At 45.3% G+C, this 12700-nt stretch overlaps 1 protein-coding gene across 3 annotated transcripts in view; it reads right to left on the bottom strand.

Annotated features, from left to right (window-relative positions):
- Positions 1-12700, bottom strand: part of MYH11 (myosin heavy chain 11) — a 90011-nt gene that overhangs the window by 52794 nt on the left and 24517 nt on the right. For all 3 annotated transcript variants that reach the window (XM_040441635.1, XM_040441632.1, XM_040441634.1), the window contains exon 4: positions 3895-3922. In XM_040441635.1, coding sequence (XP_040297569.1) covers positions 3895-3922 — 28 coding nt within the window. The remainder of the gene's footprint in view (positions 1-3894; positions 3923-12700) is intronic.

Here is a 12700-nt window from a genome sequence, read left to right as displayed (position 1 = left end):
CCGTGCATCGGGGAGATGTAGCGGCGGCCGTGCTGGGATCAGAGTGCCGGGGAGCAGGATAAGTATAATCTATATGAGGGGCCCAGGCATTAGGGGGCATGTTTTATAGTTTGGATAACCCCTTTAAGAGACATCTGCATTTTAATAAATTAGGCGCATCTTACTCCAATGCACATGGGATCAAGACTGGCGTATGGGGACAGCAATCTTGATAAATCTCCCCCATTGTATTTTTTATTAGGATACCTCCTTCTCGTCTACCCCTGTAGGACGTAATGTGGAAAACACCATACATCCCTGTGTGTAAAGGGTTCTACGTTACACAGATGTAAATACACATCCTGTGGGAACGCTCCCACGCCAGACATTCCCCATAGCTGTACTTTCCAACTGAGCATTATTATTCCTTTTATCAGTTTTGGAAAACTGAAGCTTTTCCTCGAGAAGACTATACATACAGCAGTTTCTCCAGTAAAAAGGTTATAGTGTGGACGTAATGACATTAAATTGCATTTCCTTTCTCCCAGGCTAAAAGTGCCTGTCTCTTGGCATTTCTCAAAAAATCCCTGGCTCTCTGACTATATATGGCATTAGATCTTCCTAATCGTCATACCAGGCTCCCAGGCATCATTTGCTAAATGCTCTCACACACACACAGCCCTCAACCTATTCTCTGCTGAGCGAGATGAGCAGTGCAAACTACAAGAGGGGAATTACTCGTTGCTGATCCCAAAATGCAGTCCTTCTTTAAAAGCCGTCTATTCCCACTCCTGACAGGGCCCATAAAACTCTGCATTGTGCCATCCCTCTGCTATTCCTCCTGAAAATGTAGACACACATTAACACCCCTCTGTCAAACGGGTGGGCCCCTAGACACTCTCCAACCAGTGCAGAAATTGTAGGGACACATACAGTAATGACAATTGGAAGGGTAACGCCTGAGTGGCAATTTATTCATCCATTCCCAGGAGGAATAACAGAGAAAAACAGAGTTCTAAAAGATGCTCCCATGGACAATAGAAGTATTTACTAACACAGACCGCAAAGTCAAACATTGTTTAAAAAACATTTTATTTGTATTCCTCAGGCCTCTTGCACACGAATACGGAACCATTCATTTCAATGGATCCGCACAAAAAGTGGAAGGTACTCCGTATGCCTTCCGTTACGGAAACGGAAGGCATACGGAGTACCTTCTGTTTTTTTTGCGGATCCATTGAAATGAATAGTTCTGTATATGGTCTGCATACGGAAGGCAAAAATAAAAAGGAACGTAAATGGACAAGGATAGTACTGTTCTATCAGGGGCCAGCTGTTCCGTTCCGCAAAAATCGGAATGCACACGGACGTCATTCGTATTTTTTACGGATCTGTTTTTTGCGGACCGCAAAATACTGAAAAAGGCATACGGTTGTGTGCAAGAGGCCTCAAAAGGCTACATAGCCTTAAAGGGGTTGTCCCATGTAAGCAACATATTCCCAAATAGGGGATAGGTGTCTGATAGTCAGGGGTCTGACCACTTGGGCCACCGCCGATCACAAAAACAGGGGCCTGTGTTCCCCCATTTGAATGTAGCAGCAGACATTTTGGACTCAATAACTCTGGTTTGTTTCCATCCTATAGGTAGCACTTCCTGTTGCTGTATCCAACCAAACCCATGATGCACTTCACCATTCTCTGCCACAGCTCCAGCCCCGCCCCTGACAACACCCAGCTAACTTATAGCTCCTCCCACCAGCTAGTTACATTGACGCCCCCTTATCACTGCCCCTGTTGCTACTCTGACACGTCCATGGACATAACATCACAGGAAATAAGTAAAAACTGCATGGACATGGTCATGTGACCACAGCCCAGGCCATAAAGTACCTGCAATGCCGGTGTCCTACATGCATGGATAGACGGCAAGGAGATGGAGTTGATTCATGTTATTATGAACAGCACTGAGCTATTTCTACATTTCTGGGAATATAGACTGTTATATTTAGGATTTACCGAGAACAAGGGACTGAGCTAATATTAGAACCACAGAAACTGGCTTATTTGCTGTCGTATTAAGCCTTCAGTGGACATGAAGAGGGATCCGCCTTGAGAAAAGGGTTATTAGATTACAAACGTGATTCATCACATGTCACTTAGGGTTCATTTATCCCGTGTCATAGACATGTAGTGAACACTAGGGATGGCCGGGAGTGAGTTTACATTAGACTAAGATGAATGACGCCATTGTGTGCCGAGTAGGCAAAGTCGTCTCAGGAACTTCTACAAAGCAATGGGGTCATGTATGCAAGAACTTCTTCTGGATGTCCGAGAAATGTCTCACCTCTACAACATGTTTGCACAATGTGTCTCCTAAAGTATCAGGAATATTGTTGCACATAACTGTACTTGTGACTACTATACACTGTCATACATTTGTGACACTTACCTAACCACAGTCCGACTAGCAAGCGTCAGGAGATCAGGAGCGGCATGTGCATCAGTCGCATGGTCATTCCTAGAAGGTTCCCATACCAACCTGCCAATCCAGCCAGGCTGGCTGACCTATCTGAGAGATGGTACACCGAGCCAATAAGGTTTTTGGCTTTATGTCCAATCAGAGGACTAGCTGGGAGATTTCAATCAGGCACTGACTCTAGGTCAGTGCCTGTGATTTCATATGTGTCCTGACTCCTGTTCGTCCCTCTGTGCTTAGTGTTCATACCCTATACCTGCTTAGAGCTGACTTTGGCTTGGCTCCTGAGTAACCTCTTGTCTACTGATTTGGCTTGTACCTACTCTCCTGGTTTTGGCCCTGGCTAATTGACTACTTTTCTCTTTCCCTTATGGTCATCCGGTAAAGTCTGCTACCTGAGCGCTCACACCCGTTTTCTATCGCCTTACACCGCAGACGTAATCTGGGTTGGTAGTAGCCTAGTCCACCTGGCCTTACGGTGGGCTGTGGTGGATACCTATCGGTAGCCTTAGATTCTACTAAATGGAATGGTGTAGGAAGATTGGTAGCAGTTTAAGGCTACTTTCACATCTGCGCTTTGTATTCTGGTTTTGAGATCCTCTGCTGACGCAAAACACTTCCGTTTTTCCCCATGCATTGACAATGGTGACAAAACAGATCAGGATGCATACTGTTCCAGTTTGTTCCGTTTTGTGACCAGGCACAAAACCGATGCAAGATTTTATGTCTGGTCTGTAAAACGGAAAAAAACAGATCCGGCACTAAAAACAATGCAAGGCTACTTTCACATCTGCGCTTTCCCTTTCTGCTATTGAGATCCGTCATAGGATCTCAATAGCGGGAGAAAACGCTTCTGTTTTGTCCCCATTCATTGTCAATGGAGACAAAACTGAACTGAAGGGAACGGAGTGCTCCAGAATGCATTCCGTTCCATATCATTGCGTTCCCATGATGCACATAAAAGAGCTGCAAGCAGCGTTTTTCAGTGTGTCCTGGGATGCGGATCAAGAAGGATCTGACATGACTCTCAATGTAAGTCAATGGATCCGTCCCCCATTGACTTATAGTGGTTTTAGCGATGAATCCGTCGTGGCTATTTTAAAGATAATACAACCGGATGCCTTCAGAACGGATGCAGACGGTTGTATTATCGTGACGGAAGTGTTTTTGCTGATCCATGACAGATCCAGGAAAAATACAGATGTGAAAGTAGCCTAAGTCAATGCTGCAGTTTTTTGCAGATAAGAAAAAAACGGATCTGTCACCCAAAAAGCGTAGATGTGAAAGTAGCCTAAGAATTTGCTGGTAATGGTTCTGGACAGTGACCTCCGTAGTTTACCTTACAAATAGGTATTGGTCAGATCATAAAACAAGAAGAAAACAGCTCGTAACATAAAAAGGCCAGAGCAATACGGGACAATAATATGGCTTGTACTTACGTGCACAGGATGGACTGATCTTCACGATCTGCAATAGAAGAAGATAAGATACGAGTTATAAAGGTTATACTATAATCATCCCATTTTATGCTTAAAACAAGGTCTATATGGAATGGGGGCGTAAAATGCCCATATAACTATTGATGGCAAAAAACTATTCCTTCACTTTTGACCAGTTACAACAGTCTACAGTGACCCATGGAGGTCATATTGTGATTTTGGTTACAGTTTTGTGAAAACCACAGCAGAAAACCGTGAACTATGCATGGACTGAACTGGCTGTAGAGATGAGGCCTAATGTACAGGTCAATGAACTCAAGGTTGAATTCCTACCTGTCCCGTCCAGGTGTCTGACTGCTGTTTACCTGGATATGTGAAGAGGATAAGGGCCGTGCGGGTAATCCACCGAGTGAAAGGGAGACATGAAGCAGTAACATGACTGATAATGCTCCCTGCCTCTGATCTTTTTACTACAAAATCACAGTGAGATAAAGCTGTCATTGTGATTTTGTAGTAAAAAGATCACAGAGAGGCACGGAGCATTATCAGTCATGTTACTGCTCCGTGTCTCTGCTGTCCGGAGCGGGGCTTGGCTGTCTTTCACGCAGAGGATTCCACGCACTAGATTCGCTCGTGTGAAAGAGCCCTAACTGTGATTCTACCATTAGAATGCCATGACTCCTACATCTGGAGTAACTTTCATGTCAATTGCAATTATACTATTAACAAACTTTGCCATTTAAAGGGGTTTTCCAGGATTTTAAATCAACAGCTATGACACTGGCTGACCTGGTACATGTGCGCTTGGCAGATGAAGACACCTGTGTTGGTCCCATGTTCATATAGCAAGCATTACTGAGAAACATGATGTTTTCATTTATGCAAATGAGGCTCTCGGAGCAACAGGGGCGTTGCCATTACACCTAGAGGCTCTGCTCTCTCTGCAACTGCCGCGCCCTCTGCACTTTGATTCACAGGGCCAGGCATTACAATGTTTACACTGCCTGGTCCTGTCAAGGTCCCAGAGGTCAGACATAGAAACATAGAATGTGTCGGCAGATAAGAACCATTTGGCCCATCTAGTCTGCCCAATATACTGAATACTATGGATAGCCCCCGGCCCTATCTTATATGAAGGATGGCCTTATGCCTATCCCATGCATGCTTAATCTCCTTCACTGTATTTGCAGCTACCACTTCTGCAGGAAGGCTATTCCATGCATCCACTACTCTCTCAGTAAAGTAATACTTCCTGATATTACTTATAAACCTTTGCCCCAACGATCAAAAAGTAATGGCATCTCCTAGCACTATGCCATTACCTTTTAGCCTCTTTAAAAGGACAGATCTTGTGTTGCAGAAGTCCATGCCTTGAGCACTGGCCCAACCGGATGGAAGTTGTAAGTCTCCTTGGGGGGCAATATCTTGCATTCTTCCTACTATATTTATCCTGCATTGTTTTCTCATCCTGTCGCGCCGTCTGATGAGGACTTCTTTACTGTCATAGATGATAATCCCTTTTTACATGGAAACGTTCCAGTCCATTTATATTAAGAAATGTTGTTTCTTCTGGACATGACAGATGTGGTCAGAGCTGTGTACTCATCGTTACAGAGCAGCGTGCATACTTCAGCTTGTATACGAATTGCAGAATTCAATTTATTCCCCATATTCGTTCCAGAAAATCCTGGACTTCTAAACCTTCGTAACCTCGCTGATCCATTGTGGCTTGCATTTGGACTCTTTGGGGGTCATTTACTATCGGATACATGCCAGTTTTCTGCCGTATATCTGTTGCAGATTGCAGCGCAAATAACCTTTACGACTTTTTCCAGCTCACGCCAGTTCTAAAAAAGGGGGCGTGGCGTGCACGGGAAGGGGGAGGGTCAGTAGGCAGTCTCGTTTATGATTTTCTACGCCTGTTTTAGGTGCAGAAAATGTTCTAAATCTACGCCCGATTCTGTTTTTCTTATTGGTTGTGTATTATAGTTGGTGAGGTGGCTGACCTTTCATGTTTGCCTAGTGGTATATTTTGTTGTTACTTTATAACAAAGGGCAATTTGTTTGTTTGTTGTTCTTTTTGGCTTATAGTGCCAAACAATGTGTAGTGGCCATGTCTGGGTACTGCAGCTCACTTGATTGGGAGCCGAGTTTCAGTACCTTAAACCGCACAGTGTAGGGAGCGGTCTGTCTCCAGCTGAGCGTGGGGATGCTGGGTGTCATATCCCTACCGATCTGATACTGATGACCTATCCAGAGTCTATCTGTAGTGAAGAGAACCCCTTTGATGACTGCCATAAATACCTGTGGTCCCCCAAGGTAAGGTTGCTCCCAGCTAAAAGGTTCCTAACCAGTGACTTTCCCCATTAGATCAGTTATACACAATTAAAGTGGTTGTTTTGACAATTCAACCCTTATCCCCCAAATTCCCAAACAATGATATAATACCGCCACCACCTACTCCAATATGTAGTTGCACAATGCCCTATAAACAGTTTGAATGGGGTATGGCTGTGTCAGGAATGTTCTTCCATAATCTAGCCCCAATTTAACAAACATTTTTATGTTCTCCAGGTGTCTTTGTAGCGTATCCAAGATCTGGGGGCGTGAGGCCAGCACACCATATATGTGCATTTAATGTTGTAACGTGGCACCGTGCCTAGGAGCTGTACATGTACCACTAGACACAGACAAAGGGTTCAGAAATCATATGATTGCCAGTCGTGTTCTCAGATTTTATAAGACGCCTTGTCCCACTCCTCCTAAACTTCCTTATGTTTTTACACCACGAGTTCACACCGTGCAACGCGCCTGCATAGCACCGTAATGTTATAATATCACCGTAATATTAGGAAATCTTATCGGAATGTTTTAATATCAACGTAATGTTAGGAAATAAAACAGGTAATGCATGGTATTCAATTCTGTTGCATACCTCCCAACCATCCCAGATCCGGCGGGACAGTCCCAGATTACAGTGGGTGTCCCGCTGTTCCCGTAAGGGGAGCTATGTCCCACTTTCTGGCAGCTGTATCTAAATTATGATAAAGCAGCGAGCCGGCATTGGCTCACTGCTTCATCATTCCTCCCCCCTGCCGGCTCTCCACACCTCTGTGCAGGGGGCGGCCTGGGCTCCGCCTCCTCCACAGACCAGAGCAGCTGATGTCCTGCTGCTAGGAACAGGGTAAATATGTGGTGTTTATTTTTTTACTTTCTGTGAGGGGCACAAACCTGGACATATTACTGGGGGGCACATAACAGGGCCTATTACTGGGGGCACATAACTGGGCCTATTACTGGGGGCACATAACTGGGCATATTACTGGGGGCACATAACTGGGCCTATTACTGGGGGCACATAACAGCCTATTACTGGGGGCACATAACAGGGCCTATTACTGGGGGCACATAACTGGGCCTATTACTGGGGGCACATAACTGGGCCTATTACTGGGGGCACATAACTGGGCCTATTACTGGGGGCACGTAACTGGGCATATTACTAGGGGCACATACTGGGCATATTACTAGGGGCACAGCTGGACATATTACTGGGGGCACAATTACTATGGGAAGAGCTGGGCATAATTCCGTGAGGGTGCACAGCTGGACATATTATTGGGGGCACATAACTGGGCCTATTACTGGGGGCACGTAACTGGGCATATTACTAGGGGCACATACTGGGCATATTACTAGGGGCACAGCTGGACATATTACTGGGGGCACAATTACTATGGGAAGAGCTGGGCATAATTCCGTGAGGGTGCACAGCTGGACATATTATTGGGGGCACATAACAGGGCCTATTACTAGGGGCACAGCTGGGCATATTACTGGGGGCACGTAACAGGGCCTATTACTGGGGCACAATTACTATGGGAAAAGCTGGGCATAATTCCGTGAGGGGGCACAGCTGGGCATATTACTGGGGGCACATAACTGGGCATATTACTGGGGGCACATAACAGGGCATATTACTGGGGGCACAGCTGGGCATATTACTGGGGGCACGTAACAGGGCCTATTACTGGGGCACAATTACTATGGGAAAAGCTGGGCATAATTCCGTGAGGGGGCACAGCTGGGCATATTACTGGGGGCACATAACTGGGCATATTACTGGGGGCACATAACAGGGCATATTACTGGGGGCACAGCTGGGCATATTACTGGGGGCACGTAACAGGGCCTATTACTGGGGGCACGTAACAGGGCCTATTACTGGGGCACAATTACTATGGGAAAAGCTGGGCATAATTCCGTGAGGGGGCACAGCTGGGCATATTACTGGGGGCACATAACTGGGCATATTACTGGGGGCACATAACAGGGCATATTACTGGGGGCACAGCTGGGCATATTACTGGGGGCACGTAACAGGGCCTATTACTGGGGGCACGTAACAGGGCCTATTACTGGAGCACAATTACTATGGGAAAAGCTGGGCATAATTCCGTGAGGGGGCACAGCTGGGCATATTACTGGGGGCACATAACTGGGCATATAACTGGGGGCACATAACAGGGCATATTACTGGGGGCACAGCTAGGCATAATTCTGTGAGGGGGCACAATGTGGTGTAAGAAGGTACCTGGAATCATCATGGATGGAAGGTATGTGTCACCAAGGTTCCTGGCCTCGGTGAAGAAAGAGCCGGAATTTTAGGTGTCAGCAGCAGCTATTGCTAAATGACACATTGAGTTTTAAAGCCCAAACATTTAATTTACCAGCAGCAACTTTCTCCTCTCTCCCTATTGAAAACACATACATAGATATCCAAACCAAACATGTATGTGGAAATCAGGAGAAATGGCTGATCAGCATTCATCCAACAGCTATTGAAGATGTATGGCTGCCCTTAAAGGGGTTTTCCAGGCTCCTGATATTGGATGACCTACCCTCAGGATAGGTAATTCAAATATAATCGGTGAGGGTCTGACACCCCGCACCCCCACAATCAGCTGTACCTTGCAGCCATCAGTGCTGGAAACTACCTCTTTGAATGGAACAGGAAGCACAGCTCCTATCAAAGTGTAGTGGCCATTCTTAGTTACTGCAGCTCACTTACCATTGAAGTGAATGGGAGATAGACTGCAGTAACTAAGAACAACCACTACACTCTGAACGGAGCTGTGCTTCCTGTTCCATTCAAAGAGGTCATTTCCAGCACTGAAGGCTGCAGGGTACAGCTGATCGTGGGGGTCCGTGGGTTTCAGACCCTCACCGATGAGATTTTAATGACCTATCCTGAGGATAGGTCATCAATATCAGAAGCCTGGAAGACCCCTTTAGCTCTGACTACTATCATAAAAGGAATGCTGGACATCTGGATGCTCTAAGCAGTTTTATCTCTGCTCTTTATCTGAGATTTATAAAATTCCCCATGTGCACACAAGCAGTCCCTAGAAAGCCATAGTGGAGCTTCCTGCCTATTTCATGCACAAGGGTCCAAGCTGTAAATCTGCAGGATGTCGCTATGTTATCTTTTATCTAATGATTCCCCAGGCTGTCAGACTATCTACTTCTGCCTGATCTCAAGCATAATCTGCCGTTTATCACAAGGATGGTGGCTTTTGGCAGCTTTACCATAAAAGGAGATAGATAGCAATACTGATCAGGCTCCGTTTTCCAATGCTGCCTTAAAAACCATCAGCAGGGATGACTACTTGTTGACAGTTTCTGGGAATAGAAGATTTTTATTTTGGAAGGCAGTTAAAGGATTGGAATAAAGTATGTGAATAAAATAATGAGTTTATGCTATAGCTCCTCTTGAATGCTGGTGAATGCTCCAGTGCTCTGGAAGTTTGGCTTGGGGACAAAGTTTGGGATGGGCAAAAAGGCTCACTGAAACTAGGCCAGTAATACTGATTAACGTATTGTTATGCTTTTTTTACAGCTAGCATTTCTTGGGGCACTTATTTAATGGGGTATTTATTGGGTTTCGTTAGCACCTAGTCTGAAAGAACCCTAATCTTCTTAAAGGGAACCTGTCACCGGGATTTTGGGTATAGAGCTGAGGACATGGGTTGCTAGATGGCCACTAGTACATCCGCTATACCCAGTCCCCATAGCTCTATGTGCTTTTATTGTGTAAAAAAACAAGATTTGATACATATGCAAATTACCATAAAAGAGTCATATCTTACTTGTATGACCAGAGAAGAGTCATATTTTCAAGCTCTGACTCATCTCAGGGTAATTTGCATATGTATCAAATCGGTTTTTTTTACACAATAAAAGCACATAGAGCTATGGGGACTGGGTATAGCGGATGTGCTAGCGGCCATCTAGCAACCCATGTCCTACGCTCTATACACAAAATCCCGGTGACAGGTTCCCTTTAAAGGGAACCTGTCACCAAGACATTTACCGCTAAACCAGGCACAATGGTTAGGGCTAGCTTGCCTAATGTAATGATACCTTTCACTTAGCAATCCATTGCTTCATTCTGTAAAAAGTACTTTAAATCCATATGCAAATGAGCAGTTAAAGGGGTTTTCCAAGTTATTTTTATCAATGACCTATCCTCAAAATAGGTAATCAATATAAGATCAGCAGGGGTCTGACACCCGGCTCCCACGCCGATCAGCAGCACAGCCTTCCCTTCATTGTTTACGTGCCCGCCGTCTCAACCACAGCGGTGAGCCTGTGTAATTACAAGAAGCCGTCCTATTCACTTCTGTGGGACGGCTCCTTCCTATTGAAGTGTTCACCTCTTATGGCGGTTGAGACGGCGACAAGGTAATCAATGAAGGGGAGGCTGCACTGGCATGGCGCACGGCCTTCTCTTCAACGAGCTGATCGGCAGGGTGACGGGTGTTGCACCCCTGAAGATGGGTCATGTATCCTAAGGATAGGTCATAAAAAAAAATAATTACTTGGACAACCCCTTTAAGTGCACCGAGGGCAGGCCTAAGCCTATCTGTGCACCATTGCTCCTTCTGCTTCTAAATTGACGGGGCTAGAAGAGGAGGTGTCTATGCAGGAGCCTGGCCCTGTCAATAATGGAGAGGGAGGAGCAAGGGTGCACAGAATTGGACCCGCCCTTGGTGCACTGAACGGCTCATTTGCATATGGATTAAAAGTACTTTTTCTCCAGAATGAAGCAACAGATCATTACATTCAGCTGAGCTAGTACTACAAGGCATTGTGGCCGGTGTAACAGAATTTCCTGAGGACAGACTGCCTATTTCATTTGGATCGTCTTTTCTCATATATATTATAGTTCTTTACCTCTGGCAGGAGGACCCAGATATAATCTATTTATATCCAGGCCTTTTCTTTGGCAAAAGGACCCCCCTGCTTGATATATAAGTGCTGTATTGTGTGGGCGGTCACTGCCTGCCGCCCCTGCAGCAATCACTAATTAAATCCAAATCCCCTTCATATAAGCCAACTATGCTGTAAGAGATGTAACAAGTCAACAAAAACAGCTGCAAACCACAATCTGGTACATAACATGAAATATCCAGCCATGAAGCATTACAGTCTGTAGATGGGTGCCATTCAGTGTGCAGCCAGAATACTGACAATAACTCGGAACATTTCATCCCCTTGTGCTTAACTATAAGAGACCAGATTTAGCGTGCTATTATGATCACACTTCAAGGTAATCCATCACCAGAAAATTCACAGTTAAACCAGGCACAATGCCTTTTAGGGCTAGCTCAACTGAATGAAATGATTATACCATTCAATTAGCAATCTGCTGCTTAATTCTGGATAAAACCTACTGTTAATCCATATCCAAATGAGCAGTTCAGTGCACCAAGGCTGGGCCCAAACCACTCTGTGCACCCTTGTTCGTCCTGCTTCCTATGCCAGCCCCACCCTCTCCTTCTTGTTTGAGAGAAACAGGTTCCTGCAAAGTCATCTTGTAATGGGCAGTGGCTGTGGAACCATTGCGCCAACCAACCGATTTAACTTAGGGCGTTATCCTGAGGGTCCCCCAGTATTCAACTTTAACCCCTATACAGGGACGAGCTGGACTGCTTCAGGGTAGCCAACAGGCCGCTACTTCTTGGAATAGTCCTGGTGTGGTTTACGGCTGACCCACTGTGGTCAGAGACACCAGGGAACAGCCAATACTCTTAGTCAGGAAGCAGGTCGAGGTCAGGGCAGACAAGAGTTAGTGTATATCCATGAAATTAGTCTGAGTTTAGGGCAGGCAATAATGGGTCAATACTATAAACAGGCTAAAAGCAGTTCCATGAGTGGAGGGTCAGAGTCGGTAAACAGGCAGAGATCGGTACACAGGCAGAGAAACAGAATACCACATCTTAAGTAGGACTAGCAAGCTAGAATACCTAAAGCTCAGGCACCCTCTCCAAGGGAAAGGTGCCTTAAATACTCTGAGGTGACTAGCGATTGGCTAGAGAAGACTAGGGTGCATGCTGGCCCTTTAAATACCAGAAAGCGTGCATATGCCTTAAAAGTAATGCCGGGTAGGATTTAGGAAGAAGCACAGGCTGTGGCCTGCAGCAGGAGAGACTAAGAAGATACGTTCTCCATATGCAGTCACCAGAAATTTTGCACATAAATGTAAAAATACATGGATTTGATAGAATCTGCAAGAATGTTAATGAATAAGACTGACTGTAATAAAAAACAGATCTCTCAGCTGAAGATATCATGTTGTGTGTGGGCGTCTTGTGTGTAAATTGTGTGTAACAGGAAGAAGCAAACAAGAATGTGAGTTGTGATAGTTTATTTTCTTTGGTCTTGAATAAGCAGAGCTGAGCATGCCCTACATGAAGAGTTATTTGGGAATATGGAGATTAAAACCCCTGCACCCAAATCATCT

Source organism: Bufo bufo, chromosome 7, assembly GCF_905171765.1.
Source record: "Bufo bufo chromosome 7, aBufBuf1.1, whole genome shotgun sequence".
Classification (NCBI taxonomy): Eukaryota; Metazoa; Chordata; class Amphibia; order Anura; family Bufonidae; genus Bufo; species Bufo bufo.
Note: the sequence above shows the minus strand (reverse complement) of the source record. Positions and strands in the feature narration are given on the sequence as shown.